The sequence below is a fragment of the Microcaecilia unicolor genome, chromosome 11, assembly GCF_901765095.1.
Source record: "Microcaecilia unicolor chromosome 11, aMicUni1.1, whole genome shotgun sequence".
NCBI classification, from domain to species: domain Eukaryota; kingdom Metazoa; phylum Chordata; class Amphibia; order Gymnophiona; family Siphonopidae; genus Microcaecilia; species Microcaecilia unicolor.
Window position 1 is genome coordinate 194,028,501 of NC_044041.1, and position 15,944 is coordinate 194,044,444.

The following is a 15,944-nucleotide window of genomic DNA, read 5'->3' on the forward strand; positions in this document are numbered from 1 at the left end:
CAGAAGGGATCTGAGAGCTACAGCATTGGAGAGAATTCGTTTGCTCACTATACCTTACAGCAAGGTAGGAGATTGTCCATCAAGCTACTGAACCCGTCACTGAAGCAAACAATCATGACAAGCCTGGAAATGGAATGTGAAAATTGCCAATGCAACTCGGTCAATGCAGAAAGGCAGAATGCTATATTATACACCATCCTGAGTCAAAATGACCACGCTGGGGCCTGTTACAACCTAGCACAATACCGCTGCCTTTGTGAAAACCGCAGGACAGTATGTCTTAAGACTCCACACCTCACCTGCCAAGCAGCTTCCAATGTACTGGTCAAGACCATTAGCTTTGTGAAGAACCTGCCATCTTTCCAGCTGCTACCCCAGGAAGACCAGCTCCTTCTTCTAGAAAGCTGCTGGGCTCCATTATTTATTCTAGGGCTTGCGCAAGAGATGGTCAGCTTTGAAGTCACAGAGACGCTGGCGCCCAGCATGCTCAAGAGAATCCTCCTGGATGGTCAATCCTGCAGCCGAAGCCCAGAATATGGTAAAACGCAGCCCACCCTAGCGGGAGTGCAGAGGCTGCAGTGCTGCTTAAATAAGTTCTGGAGCCTGGACCTAAGCCAGAAAGAATATGCATATCTGAAAGGAGCCATTCTCTTTAACCCTGGTAAGTGGGCTACCCGGCAGTAGGCTTGTATACAGCATATTCAGAGGACAACACCTATGTATACAAGTTGGATTGCCCAAGCAAAACTTTGGGGGTTGTTTAATGAGGCCCAAATTTCCTTTACAACACAATTTTCCTACCTCTAGGTTCCCAAGCCTATCCCGCCAATCAGGTTTTCAGGATATCCTCAAGTATATATGAGACAGATTTGCATGCATTCTATCCATTGTATGCAAATTGACGTCATACATAATCATTGCAGATATTCTGAAAATCCTGCTGGCTGGGTGAGCCTTGAAGACTAGGTGGAGAACTACTGCCTTAAATGATAGGGAGGGAGCTCTACTTCTTTAGGGCAGGGGGGGTCACTGGGACACACCTAGCTTGTCTAGTTTTCAGGATATCTTCAGTGAATATGCATGAGCTAGATTTGCATGCGTCGCCTTCATTATAAGCAAATCTAGGGGGTCTTTTATGAATGGCAGTAAGCTCAATAGGGGCTTACTGCTTGCTAGTCTAGAATTACCACTGGGCTACTTCGGCAGCCCGGCGGTAGTTCCCGCCCTCAGCACGTGCCACTTCCGGTGCTACAAAAATATGTGTATTTTGGTAGCGCTGGTGTTTACCCGGCGGCGGTAATCGGGCAGTGCTGCACGCTGCCCGATTACTGCCGGGTTAGCACAGGAGCCCTTACCACCACCTCCCCCCCTCCAAAAAAAAAATATGGCCGCATGGCAAGTGGTTCGCTTGCCGCATGGCCATTTCTTAACAAAAAAAAAGACAGCTGAGGTAAAAGGGGGCCTCAGCATATGTCAACAAAACATGCTGATGCCAGCAAGGCCCCCTTTACCGCAGCTTGGTAAAAGTGCCCCCTAGTTCATGCACATTCATTGGGGTGATCCTGAAAAACAGCCTGGCTAGGTGTGTCCCAGGGACTGGTTGAGAACCTCAGCTTTAGGGGGGGGGGGGGGGGGGAATTTATCAACATGGTCTATCCTTAAGACATATTATTTTAACAATAACTCATGCTATTTTAGCACAGGTCCCAATTTATGCAATGAGTCCTAGTTACGAAAAACTGGGGTCAACAGTTTAACAGTAAAATAACGCTGCCTTAACAGTCGCTCGCATTGATAAATCTCTCCTTAATCTCTTTAAGACACTGCTTCTCACCCCTCTCCTGGAGGCACAACAAGTCAGTCATGTTTTCAGGATTACCGCAATGCATAGGCGTGAAATAAATATGGCTATACAGGAGAATCGTGAATATTTGTTGTGGCAATTCAGAAACCTGACTCTGGAGGAGTTCAGAAGCAGTCCTTTAAGATAAGATGTCACAGTTTGCCTTTGCTTACATTTAATTATTTGAATGTTATAACCTGATTAAATTCTGCCTCTTCAAAATAACGATACAAGGTGGACCACAACAGTAAAATAGATCATATAACATATAATTCCACCTTTTCAAATTACTACTACTACTTATCATTTCTAAAGCGCTACTAGACCTATGCAGTGCTGTACACTTGAACATGAAGAGACAGTCCCTGCTCGACAGAGCTTACAACCTAATTAGGACAGACAAACAAGAGATAAGGACAAAGAGTAGCAAGATTCTAGAATCCCAAAGAATAAGAAGATTCTAGAGTCCCAAAGAGTAACAAATATTCCGAAATCCCAAAGAGTAGCAAGATTCTGTGCAGAACCCCAAAGAGCAGCAAGATTCCGGAATCCCAAAGAGCAGCAAGATTCCGGAATCCCAAAGACTACTACTACTTATCATTTCTATAGCACTACAAGACGTACGCAGCGCTGTACGCTTGAACATGAAGAGACAGTCCCTGCTCGACAGAGCTTACAATCTAATTAGGACAGACAAACAAGAGATAAGGGAATATTAAAGTGAGGATGATAAAATAAGGGTTCTGAACAACTACAGACTTCAGTGTTTCCCATGTGGAAGGCTACATCTATCTAAGCTGCCAGTGGGCTAATGTGGATTGGTAGCAGTAAGATTTGAAGCCCCAGGGATTCCATCATAATTAGACTGTAAAATACCCTATAACTGACTTAAACACGTCATACTTTAGGACAGAGAAGTACGCTACAGAGTATCTTAATGGACTGCAAATATTTTGCAGGGGGTTCTTTTTTTATGTAACTGCTACTTATTATAGCATTTATTCTCATAAATATTTTACTTGTCCATTAACTATTTCCAGGTCAGTCTTAAGTAGAGGAGTGTGGTAGCCGTGTTAGTCCACTCTTAAGGTTATCAATAGAAATCAAACAAAATAAAACATGGAAAAGAAAATAAGATGATACCTTTTTTATTGGACATAACTTAATACATTTCTTGATTAGCTTTCGAAGGTCGCCCTTCTTCCTCAGATCGGAAATAAGCAAATGTGCTAGCTGACAGTCTTGAAATCCTGAGTTGTACAATGTATAGGCATTTAGCTGCATGGACATTGTAGTTGATTTTCAAAGGAAGACTAGCTATGTATTTTTCCTTAGAAAACTGCCTACATAGTACATACATGTGTACAAAAATGCCTGTGTATAGTGGCAGCTACAGTTTGTGCAGATGGTGGATTGGAAATGAAAGTGTATACATTTCAATATATATAATAGTTAATTAGTTAAAACAACCTCCTAATCCAGGAGATAGATTTGCATACCAAAGAAGCAGCGCATGCAATCTATCTCATATTCATTGTGGATATCCTGAAAACCTGACTGGATGGGAGTACTCTGAGGACTAGGTTGAGAAGCACTGCTCTAACACAAGCTTAATGCATCAGCTGATAATGCAGGGTTCCCCAACCTGTTCTGGGGGAGCTCCAACCAGTCAGGCTGACTTGATATCCACAATGAATGTGCATGAGATAGATTTTCATACCAAGGAGGCAGTGCATACAACTTATCTCATGCATATTCATTGTGGATATCCTGAAAACCGGACTGAGTTGAGTGCCACTTCCTAGAGTCTTAAATATAAAAATAAAGGATTGGGGGGGGGGATAGTAAAAGCCACCAACTGCTAGTGGAGGACCTTTTCTGCTGGCAGGACTTGGGAATTCCCATCAGCTTGGGTACTTGGAGAGCATGGAGAACAGGGCAAGGCAACATTTTGTGTCCCCCCCCCCCCCCCCTTGGGCTCAGACCCCCTTTCAATTTTAAGGTCTGATTAAGCAACTGGATACTAGTACAGGATTATAAGCAAAAGACACTGGTTGTTTAGAATAGAAAATTCAGCTATTTTAATTTCTGAGTTTTTAATTTTTATTCCCCCTTTCTCCCCCACCACACTAGATGTCCAAGGACTAAGAGCTTCCTTGTACATTGAAAGCCTGCAGCAGGAAGCCCAGAAGGCATTACGAGAGCTTCTAATGCCCCTCCATCCTGAAGATCCTGGCCGCTTTGCACGTATCCTGCTAACTGCCTCCACCCTGAAATCAATCTCCCCAGCACTGATCTCGGATCTTTTCTTTCGGTCGGTGATTGGGAATGCTGACATCGTGGAGCTGGTCATGGAAATGCTATACATGCAGTGATTAAGCAGAGACAAACTCTTTTCTTGGTCTATAAGAACCTGCAAGCACTTCCAGACACAAAGATCTCAAGTATTCTCATGGGCAAGGAGGTATCTGGATAACACCCACCTGGCTTTTGTTCACCAGAAACTGCAAGTCAAGAGCAACCCAGTACTGGGACAGGAGAGGGTGATGAACATTAACCAGTACTGATTAAAAGCCCCTTAATTTAACAACAATTACTAATAGAAAAGAAAACAAAAGATTTCAACTACAAAAGAAAATGTTTACATGTGTCATATTTGTCCATATAGGATGTTGATGAATGATGCATACAGAGCTGCCAAGTTACCCATTCCAGGAAGGAGACTTTTTGTCCAATTCTGGTTTGCAGTTCATGATTCTATCAATTGAAATCAGTGCTGTAGGCCCCATAATGCACCAAGATGAGGTTGGAAGAAATCCAGGACTGTCCAAAATGTCTTGGAATGAGTAACTTGGCAGCTCTGTACATTTCTCTAACTTATACTAATTCTGGGGCCCTTTTACTAAAGGTTAGGGAGCACTAAAGGTTCCACATCCTATTCCATATCTATGGGCCACGTGAGATTAATGTCTGCTAGGGTTCTCGAAGCTTTAGCAAAAGGTCCCCTCTGTTACTTGGAATAAGATGAGCTAAATATAAGGCTACGAATGATGCCACTGAAATTTTGTTGCTGGTAAAGTGCAGAGGATGTCAATATGGCTTCTTCTGACAGATGGGTGTGTTTCCTTTTTAGGCTTGGGGCCTTATGCATATGTGGCATGGTTGACTATTTCCTAATCTACTGTACGAGATCAGCCTTTGCCCACACCATTCGGTTGTCAGTATTTAAGGCTAGATGTTTATCTGCATTTTTTGTACATAGATGCTTTAAGTTATTATTATTTTGTTAAGAAAATGTTTTGCATCTTTGAAAATGTTTTTTTTTTTTTTCCCCAGAATAAATGTTTTAATCCACTGGTTTGCTGGCTATTCTTCCATCAGCACGGGTGAAGTAATGGGTAGAATATTAGAATAGAAAGAGGGTGTTAAGTCTAAATATTCCTCCCTTATCCTCAAGTATCTAATAGATTTTCACATAGCATATATAACTACTACTACTACTTATCATTTCTAAAGTGCTACTAGACGTACGCAGCGCTGTGCACTTGAACATGAAGAGACAGTCCCTGCTCGACAGAGCTTACAATCTAATTAGGACAGACAAACAGGACAAACAAGAGATAAGGGAATATTAAAGTGAGGATGATAAAATAAGGGTTCTGAACAAGTGAATAAGGGTTAGGAGTTAAAAACAGCATAAAAAAGGTGGGCTTTTAGCTTAGATTTGAAGACTGCCAGAGATGGAGCTTGACGTACCGGCTCAGGAAGTCTATTCCAGGCATATGGTGCAGCAAGATAAAAGGAATGGAGTCTGGAGTTAGTAGTGGAGGAGAAGGGTGCAGATAAGAGAGATTTACCCAGTGAACGGAGTTCCCGGGGAGGAATGTAGGGAGAGATGAGAGTGGAGAGGTACTGAGGAGCTGCAGAGTGAATGCACTTATAGGTCAATAAGAGGAGTTTGAACTGTATGCGGAAACGGATAGGAAGCCAGTGAAGTGACTTGAGGAGAGGGCTAATATGAGCATAACGACACTGGTGGAATATTAGTCGTGCAGCAGAATTTTGAACAGATTGAAGAGGAGAGAGATGGCTAAGTGGGAGACCTGTGAGAAGCAAGTTGCAGTAGTCTAAGCAAGAGGTGATAAGAGCGTGGATGAGGGTTCTGGTAGTGTGCTCAGAAAGGAAAGGGCGAATTTTGCTGATATTATAGAGAAAGAAACAACAGGTTTTAGGAGTCTGCTGAATATGTGCAGAAGAGAGTGAGGAGTCGAAGATTACCCCAAGGTTACGAGCCCCTGAGAGGGCCTCAATATCTGGAGTTATATAGCAAACACTAAGGGGTGCTTTTACAACGGTGAGCTAGTATTTTTAGCTTGCTAAAAATCATCTGACGCTGAGATGCCCATATGACACTAGTGTACCTTAGTAAAAGAGCCCCTCACGTCTCCTAGGGACAATCTCTCCATAGGACCAGGCACGAGTGTTCCAAAAGGGTGGGAAAAGATTCCCCTTCAAGACTTAAGGTGTATACAATATGTAAGCCGCATCGAGCCTGCCATGAGTGGGAAAGCTTGGGGTACAAATGTAACAAAAAAAAAAACATGCAAATTCTCAATAAATCTACTCCATTTCAAATCTTTATTGTTCAACCACTAACCAAACTTCACTTAACAACTGGAATTAGAGAATTTGATCATGGTACAGCTCTTTTCTAGTTTAAAGTTTTTGTACAAAACAAAATGTGTGTGTGTGATGCCTTTGTGCATATATCTCCTCTGTGCTCACTAATTTCCAAGTACAGGGCAACCTAGGGCTCTAGTGGGATGGAAAAAATCCTGCTGCATACCTGGGATCCAATGTTTACTCCTCACCTTTTCCCAGTCTATAGGGATTCTGCTCTTCAATCTTTAAGGCTCCTTGACAAACTCCTTCAGGTGTCCTCCACATCAGTGTTTCCCAAGTTGGTCCTGGAGTACCCCCTTGCCAGTCAGGTGTTCAGGATATCCACAATGAATATGCATGAAATTAATTTGCATACACTGCCTTCATTATATGTAAATGTTTTCATGCGTATTCATTGTGGATATCCTGAACACCTGACTGGCAAGGCACTAATCCAGTACCGACTTGGGAAACACTGCTCTATATCAGCATGTCTCTTCCGTTGGTGGCACCTGGGTCACTGGTGATATCCTTAACTCAGTTCTCACCTTCCAGACTCCCAAGGCTTTGTGCAGTTATAGCTTTAGTGCACAATGCAGACAGGGGTTTTACACACAAGATCACCTTGCAGAAAGTTTTAAGTGCAGAGCATATTTACAGCAGTAACAAGGCTTAATCACTAATCAGCTCAGATGCAGAGAAGCTAGGGTTGCCATATTTTGTCCCCCAAAAAGGACACATGACCCGCCCCTTTCATGCCCCGTCCACCCCCTTTGACACCCTCGCTCTGCCCCTGTCACATTTCCCCCTCCCCCCTGTCACACACACCATCACTCCCCCTCCCCATCACCCCCCTCCTCTTACCTTACTACTGCCCTGGTGGTCTAGTGACATCTTTGGGGCAGGAAAGAGCCTATGAGCTGCTGCATCCACATTGTCGTTCTTTATTGTTGGTAGCATTTTTATTTGATCCCACTTATACTTTCAAACATACTAATGTACACAGAGGAAGTATAATAACAATAACTTTTCATAGGTAGAGTTAGGGTTACCATATTTTGTCCCCCAAAAAGGATGACACATGCCCCACCCCCTTTCACACCTCACTCCGCCCCCTGTCACATTTTCCCCTCCCCCCTGTCACATACCCCATCGCCCTCCCTCCCCTTACCTTACTACTGCCCTGGTGGTCTAGTGACCTCTTCGGGGCAGGAGAGAGCCTCCTCTTTCCTGCCCAGAGCACTGCCCTGCATGCATCCTTCCTGTTGGTGATCACGGTGCTGTTTCAAAATGGCCGCCGAGAGTTGAAGTCGCGCGAGGTCACTTAAACTCTCGGCGGCCATTTTGAATTGGCACCGAGGATCACCAACAGGAAGAATGCATGCAGGGCAGCGCTCCGGGCAGGAAAGAGGGGGCTCTTTCCTGCCCCGAAGGTGGAAGAGGTCACTAGACCACCAGGGCACTAGTAAGTAAGGGGAGGGGAGGCTAGCAATCTGCCCGTTTGTCCAGATTTCTGGGCAAACGGGCAGGCTGGCGGGCGGGCCGTCCACCCACTAGCCTGCCCGTTTGTCCAGAAATCCGGACAAACGGGCAGATTGGCAAAACCCACCCAGTTGCCCGGACATGTCCTCAAAAAGAGGACATGTCCGGGTAAATCCGGACATATGGTAACCCTAGGTAGAGTAGTAATTTGTTATAAATCAGTGTATCATTTAGAGGGGCTGGTTGTAGGGACATCCTAGCATGTGTTGTATTTGTGCAGAGATTTTTTTTTCTCTTGGTAAAGGGCCACTAAAACAGACATCATGTTATGAGAATCAGGTGCTCAACATTCAGAGTTTCTAATTATTTATGTACTTATTTATGACATTTATATCCAATGCAACGAGAGAGGGTCAAATAGTATACACAAAATAGCAAACAGAAAAAAGCACAACTGGGCCTTCAAGACTGGGACAACAGGAGTCCTTTATTGGTAAATGACCCAACACGGGCTGTGTTTTGGCATACACAACGCCTACCTCAGGTGTCCAAGTATAGAATCAAGGTAGGGAGCTTGGTGGCAGCAGATATCAGGTTAAATGTATAATTCCTACACACAGGACAGAGGACACAGGCTCGGTGACACTCTCCCAGTGCCTAGATCAAAAGAGAAAGTTGGTTCGTGAGAACTTGCTCCTTTTGTTTTGTAGAATGCAGTGATATATTATTAAAATGCACTTAATATTGTCCAGAGTCAGTCTATGTACCAACATTTTCCAGTTCTGAGATATATATTTATTTCTTCTTCAAGTCAGCTTTCAACTGCATTTTCTCAGTTATTACTCAAATGCGAACACAATTAAAAATGTTAATTAGTAAGTTTGGAATTTGCTACTGAATAATTCTATTATTCTGTCTCACTGTGTTTCCAGTTTTGGCACAGTATAAGTCATCACAAGGACAAAATATAAGAAACCCATTAGGGGCTTCTAGCCCAACAAATGAGAGATCTGCATGAAAGAAATTATTATTTGACTTATGAAACCACTTGTCCCTGAAACATGCTCAAAACACAATAATCCACTTGTAAAAAAGAGATGAGGTGAAGATGTGATCCATGATGTGCCCCAATGAAAGAAAAGCTTAATTTATAACTCCAGGCTTCCCAAGGAAACAGGATACTCTCACTTTGGCCATGTTTTACAGTATTGTATAGAACAGTGTGGAAAAATGAGCACAAAATACAGCCTTCATTAGTGCTGTTTCCACCAGTTACCGTTATCAATAGAAATCAAACAAAATAAAACATGGAAAAGAAAATAAGATGATACCTTTTTTATTGGACATAACTTAATACATTTCTTGATTAGCTTTCGAAGGTTGCCCTTCTTCCTCAGATCGGAAATAAGCAAATGTGCTAGCTGACAGTGTATATAAGTGAAAACCTTCAAGCATTACTATGACAGTCTGACAGGGTGGGAGGATGGGGGTGGGTCGGAGGTATGCATGGGGACATCAAAGCATATGCTTGAAGGTTTTCACTTATATATACTATCAGCTAGCACATTTGCTTATTTCCGATCTGACGAAGAAGGGCAACCTTCGAAAGCTAATCAAGAAATGTATTAAGTTATGTCCAATAAAAAAGGTATCATCTTATTTTCTTTTCCATGTTTTATTTTGTTTGATTTCTATAGATTCTACATGGAATGTTGCTATTCCACTAGCAAAATTCCATGTAGAAGTCGACCCTTGCAGATCACCAATGTGGCCGCGCAGGCTTCTGCTTCTGTGAGTCTGACGTCCTGCACGTACGTGCAGGACGTCAGACTCACAGAAACAGAAGCCTGCGCAGCCTTCTACATGGAATGTTGCTAGTGGAATAGCAACATTCCATGTAGCATCTCCAATAGTAGCAACATTCCATGTAGAATCTCCAATAGTATCTATTTTACTGTCATAGTAATGCTTGAATGTTTTCACTTATATACACTGTCAGCTAGCACATTTGCTTATTTCCCATCTGACGAAGAAGGGCAACCTTCGAAAGCTAATCAAGAAATGTATTAAGTTATGTCCAATAAAAAAAGGTATCATCTTATTTTCTTTTGTTTGATTTCTATTGATAACCTTAAGAGTGGACTAACACGGCTACCACACTCCTCTACTTAAGATTCTACATGGAATGTTGCTATTCCTGTTGGAATGTATTGTATTTTGCATGCATTGCCTGTCACCTATTATTTCTCTGTGATTACTCTGTGACCTCTGATGTGAATTACTTAGAGAGGTCACACAGCTATGCAACTTCCTGTGGGGGTTAGATGCAGCAGATGCAGCACATGGAGCACATGGAGCTCATGATCTCTCCTAACCTGAGAGGATCTATGGTGGTGTGAGCATCCATTACCATCTAAGCACATGGAAGGAGCTGATAATACAAATGTATAGTAATATGTATATATAAGCCTGTCTGATTATAATCTAACTACAAACTGTGAGTAAACAGATGTTTTGTTACTTCAACTTTAAAGTGACTCAGCAGTGAATTATTCAGGGGTGAATGAGAGAGAGATGAAGAAAGAAATTAACATTTCTAAAGCTGAAGCTGTGTGTACTAAAATCTGCTAATTATTTACTACAAATAATCCAACAAAAGGGTTATGGGCCCAGGGTCCAGGAATTGAAAAAGAAGAGAAATATTACCAGGCAGAAAAAAAGGCCACATTTTTCTCTTAAGTTTTAAAGGAAAGATTCAGTCTGTCTCTCTCTCCCCCCCACACAGCAGACAGAAGGCTAAGAAAATGGCTGAGGGAAGAAATTCACCATTGTTCTATTCTCTCAAGGTGCCTAAATTAACTGAGTTTAATTATCAGCAGTGGGAATTAAGATTCATATGTTTCCTTCGAGCAAAAAGATTAGATATATGCTTAGACCAAGACAGAACAGCTGAAAATATGGCTGAATGGGACAATGCAAACTATTATGTGAAGTGCATGCTTTTGGAAGCTCTCTCAGAGAAACAAGCCATATTAGTGGAGGGAAAAGATACACCAAAGGACATTTTATATAAACTGAGAACTATGTATGCAACTACATATGCAAAGCAGCAACCAATTTGGTTGGCAGAGTTGAATGAAACCAAATTAAGGGATAAAAGTAAATGTAATGATCACATTATGTATCTTATGTCTTCATTTCAAAAGCTAGAACTTTCTGGAATTCCCATGTGTGATGCATTGAAAAGAGCATTTCTTTTTACCTCACTATCAAAGAAGTTTGATGTTTTTAGGTCTGTAAATGAGGCCATTGAAGGGCAATCTTTTGAACAGGCAACATCAAAACTAAGGCAGGAATGCATAATAAATGATTCTGAGGAGATCTGTTCTCAAAGTCAGTCAGAGAGAAATGAAACAAATTTCTTGGCAAAGAACAGAGAAAGGCGGAGCTATGGGAAAACTCCACCCAAGGGCAAGCTGATTTGCTACTCATGTGAAAAGGAGGGACATGTATCTAAATGGTGTAAGGAAACACAAAACACTCCCTCTAGCTCACCTAAGCCAATGGAACTAAAGAATTTTCAAACCAGGAAATGTATGAAGGACAAAGATAAACACAAGGGCTTTCTAATGGCAGAAAAATCTTTGACTATGGTAAATAATAATTCAAATGAAAGTACTTGGATTTTGGATTCGGGGAGCACATGCCATTTAACCAATTGTAAGAATTTCTTTCAGGAAATGTGTCCAGAGGAAGGTATTCTTAAAACTGCAAACGCAGGGACTGCTAAGATCCAAGCAAAAGGTATTGGATTCTTAAAATGCAAAGTGTCTAATGAAGTTAAAGAAATTCCTGTAAGTGATGTCTTGTATATTCCCCAAGCAGTTTGTAATATGCTTAGTGTATCTACATTAGATAAGAAGGGATTTGTGATTCATTTTGAAAACAGTAAGTGCACAATCTCTAAAAATGATGAAGTGTATGCTGAAGCTTTTATGCATAATGATGTTTATAAACTGAGCATTTCAGGTGAAGCCTCACATATGGCGCAAGTAAGGAAGAATGATGGTAAATGTAGTCTGGAAATCTGGCATCGCCGCCTGGGACATCGTGATTCTAAGGTGATCCAGGATCTTTACAGTAAGCAACTGGCCACCGGCATTCAGATAAGTGCAGATGCTGGTAAAATGGAGAAATGCATAGACTGTGTTACTCAAAAAGGTGTGAGACCCTCATTTCCTGCATACACAGGAAATAGGAGTAATAAAGTGCTGGACTTAATACACAGTGACTTATGTGGACCGTTTAATATCCCATCATTGGGAAATAACAGATTTGTGCTAATATTCTTGGATGATTTCTCTAGATATTGTGTGGCCTATTTGCTGAAAGAGAAAAGTCAAGTCACAGACATGCTGAAGAAATACGTAGCCATGGTGAGCAATAAATTTGAAAGAAAACCAAAGGTTCTTCAGACCGACAATGGTGGTGAGTTCATTTCACAAAGCATGCGCACATTTCTAGAACAAGAAGGCATTCAGCATATCACAACAGTAGCTTATACACCAGAGCAAAATTCTGTTGCAGAGAGAAAATTTAGGTCACTTGTGGAAATGACCAGATGTATGCTGTCAGATAGCAATCTCCCTAAAAGACTATGGGGGGAAGCCATTCTCACAGCAGTGTACCTACAAAACAGAATGCCAACTAAAGGCGCTGAGCGCACACCACATGAGACATGGCAGGGTAGGAAGCCAAACCTGTCACACATAAGAACATTTGGAAGTACAGCATATGCTCATATACCAAAGCAAAGAAGGCATAAGCTGGATTCCACAACAGAAAGGGGCATTTTAGTTGGCTATACTCCAGGACACAAAGGATATAGAATTTTGAATCTGAAAACTGGCATTGTTGGCATAAGACATGTTACATATTTTGATGAAAACAAAAGGGTTGATAAAGGCTGGATTATCCCAGATGAGCCTTATCATCCAGAATATGAAACTAGAACCATAATAGACATGCCAGTGTATATAAATGCCATACCAAGGCAGATGTCTGAAAGCAACTCATCTGTATCTAACGAGGAACAGGCAGAGGAAGCAGACACAGAAAGGATCATTGAAGAAGACAGTACAGTTGGAGAAGGGGAATCAATTGGAGAAGGACTCTCAGATATAGAGGATGCGGAAAGGTCGGACCAACCTGTTGTCAGACGCTCATCCAGGGAAAACAAAGGTGTTCCACCCCCAAGACTGTCTTACCTAACAAAGTCAGCAGAAGCTCAAGAGCCCTTAACATGGGATGAGATTGAGAAAATGCCAGCAGAAGAAGCTGCTGAATGGCATAAAGCTGCACAAGAAGAAATTGATGCATTGGATAAAAATAATACTTGGATTCTTACAAAATTACCTCCTGGCAAGAAAGCTATAGGATGCAAATGGGTATTCAAGTTAAAAAGGAATGCACAAGGAAAAGTGGAAAGGTATAAAGCCAGATTAGTGGCAAAGGGATATCTTCAAAAATATGGAGAAGATTTTGATGAAGTGTTTGCACCTGTAGTGAAACACACGACAATTAGAACACTTCTGAGCATTGCAGTCTCAAAAGGCATGCAAGTCAACCACATTGATGTGAAAACAGCGTTTCTTCACGGAGATATAACTGAAGACTTGTACATGGAACAACCAACAGGTTTCATAAATACAAAACAAAGACAGCTAGTGTGTAAATTAAACAAAGGTCTTTATGGATTAAAGCAAAGTGCAAAATGTTGGAATGAAAAATTGCATGAAATATTGACAAATTTAGGATTTAAGCAAGGTGAAGCAGATAAATGTTTATACACTAGGTGCAGAAATGGACAATATGCATACATTTTAGCTTTTGTTGATGATCTGCTCATTGCAAGCAAAAGTGAGCAAGAGTACAAGGACATTGTAAAGTGTTTAAACCAGAATGTTGAGATAAAAGAACTTGGTAATGTGTCATACTATCTTGGTATAGAAATTGAGAAACAAAATGATGGTTCTTATCTTCTAAGCCAGAAGCAGAAAATAAATGAGCTTATTGAAAGTTTAGGTATGCAAGATGCCCAAGTTGTAAGCACTCCCATGATCACTGATTTTCTGAAGGATGAAACAGTAAGAGAACCTTTACCAGATAACATCCAATATAGATCAGCCATAGGTAAGCTTTTATATCTAGCTACCACATACAGGGCTGATATAGCAAATGCAGTAGGAATTTTGAGCAGAAGGGTCAGCTCACCTACCAAATCAGATTGGACTGCAGTTAAAAGGATGGTAAGGTATTTAAAGGGTACCATTGATTGTAAATTAAAGATTTCAGCCAATAGTAATCCAAAACTAATATGTTACTGTGATTCAGATTGGGCAGGGGATCATTCTGATTATAAATCCACAAGTGGATATGTGTTTATGTATGGAAATGTACAAATTTCATGGGCCAGTCATAAACAAAGTATTGTGAGTTTGTCTTCTACAGAAGCTGAATATGTGGCCGTATCGGAAGCGTGCAGAGAACTGATGTGGATTGAAAAACTTATGCTGGATTTTGGAATAGCTGAAAAGAGACCAATCCAGATAATGGAAGATAATCAGAGCTGCATCCGACTGTCACAGAATGACAAGGTTCAGTCACGCACCAAGCACATCGCAACGAAATACCACAACGTGCGAGAGTTGGTGAAAGAAGGGGTCATCAGTCTACACTATTGTCACACCAGTGAGATGACAGCTGACATCATGACCAAACCGTTACCCAGAGAACATTTTGTGAATCTGCGTATAAAGCTTGGACTTTGTATGAATAAATAATTGCATGACAGTTATGCATGAGAAGGGGTTTGTTGGAATGTATTGTATTTTGCATGCATTGCCTGTCACCTATTATTTCTCTGTGATTACTCTGTGACCTCTGATGTGAATTACTTAGAGAGGTCACACAGCTATGCAACTTCCTGTGGGGGTTAGATGCAGCAGATGCAGCACATGGAGCACATGGAGCTCATGATCTCTCCTAACCTGAGAGGATCTATGGTGGTGTGAGCATCCATTACCATCTAAGCACATGGAAGGAGCTGATAATACAAATGTATAGTAATATGTATATATAAGCCTGTCTGATTATAATCTAACTACAAACTGTGAGTAAACAGATGTTTTGTTACTTCAACTTTAAAGTGACTCAGCAGTGAATTATTCAGGGGTGAATGAGAGAGAGATGAAGAAAGAAATTAACATTTCTAAAGCTGAAGCTGTGTGTACTAAAATCTGCTAATTATTTACTACAAATAATCCAACAATTCCACTAGCAACATTCCATGTAGAAGTCGGCCCTTGCAGATCACCAATGTGGCCGCGCAGGCTTCTGCTTCTGTGAGTCTGACGTCCTGCACGTCAGACTCACAGAAACAGAAGCCTGTGCAGCCTTCTACATGGAATGTTGCTAGTGGAATAGCAACATTCCATGTAGAATCTCCAATAGTAGCAACATTCCATGTAGAATCTCCAATAGTAGCAACAGAATCTCCAATAGTAGCAACATTCTATGTAGAATCTCCAATAGTATCTATTTTACTGTCATAGTAATGCTTGAATGTTTTCACTTATATACACTGTCAGCTAGCACATTTGCTTATTTCCCATCTGACGAAGAAGGGCGACCTTCGAAAGCTAATCAAGAAATGTATTAAGTTATGTCCAATAAAAAAGGTATCATCTTGTTTTCTTTTGTTTGATTTCTATTGATAACCTTAAGAGTGGACTAACACGGCTACCACACTCCTCTACACCAGTTACTGTAAATCTCTAAGCTGTTTTAACGATATTCAGCATATATAGTGGACTAGATGGCTTTACTTCGTCTCCTGTCACGTCATCAAAGCCGCTAGTTGAGTACGCATGCGGGCCGATGACGTCACGGTCACGTG

At 41.4% G+C, this 15,944-nt stretch overlaps 1 protein-coding gene across 2 annotated transcripts; it reads left to right on the forward strand.

Annotated features, from left to right (window-relative positions):
- On the forward strand, positions 1-14,322 carry NR0B2 (nuclear receptor subfamily 0 group B member 2). Of its 2 annotated transcripts, XR_003943799.1 has the most exons (3): positions 1-661; positions 3,977-5,026; positions 14,311-14,322. XR_003943799.1 is itself a non-coding variant. In XM_030218781.1 (2 exons), the coding sequence occupies exons 1-2, from the start codon at positions 115-117 to the stop codon at positions 4,216-4,218; spliced, it is 789 nt and encodes a 262-aa protein (XP_030074641.1). In that variant the 5' UTR covers positions 1-114; the 3' UTR covers positions 4,219-5,200. The 2 variants fall into 2 exon arrangements, 1 of the variants encoding a protein (XP_030074641.1); XM_030218781.1 differs by lacking the exon at positions 14,311-14,322 and having other exon boundaries at positions 3,977-5,200.
- The last annotated feature ends 1,622 nt before the right edge of the window (positions 14,323-15,944 follow it).

Excerpts from the sequence above, each read along its gene's own strand:
- NR0B2 (XM_030218781.1), top strand. The coding sequence starts at position 115 with ATGACAAGCCTGGAAATGGAATGTGAAAATTGCCAATGCAACTCGGTC. Across the intron at positions 662-3,976 it reads AGCCATTCTCTTTAACCCTG|ATGTCCAAGGACTAAGAGCT; the intron begins GTAAGTGGGCTA and ends CCACCACACTAG.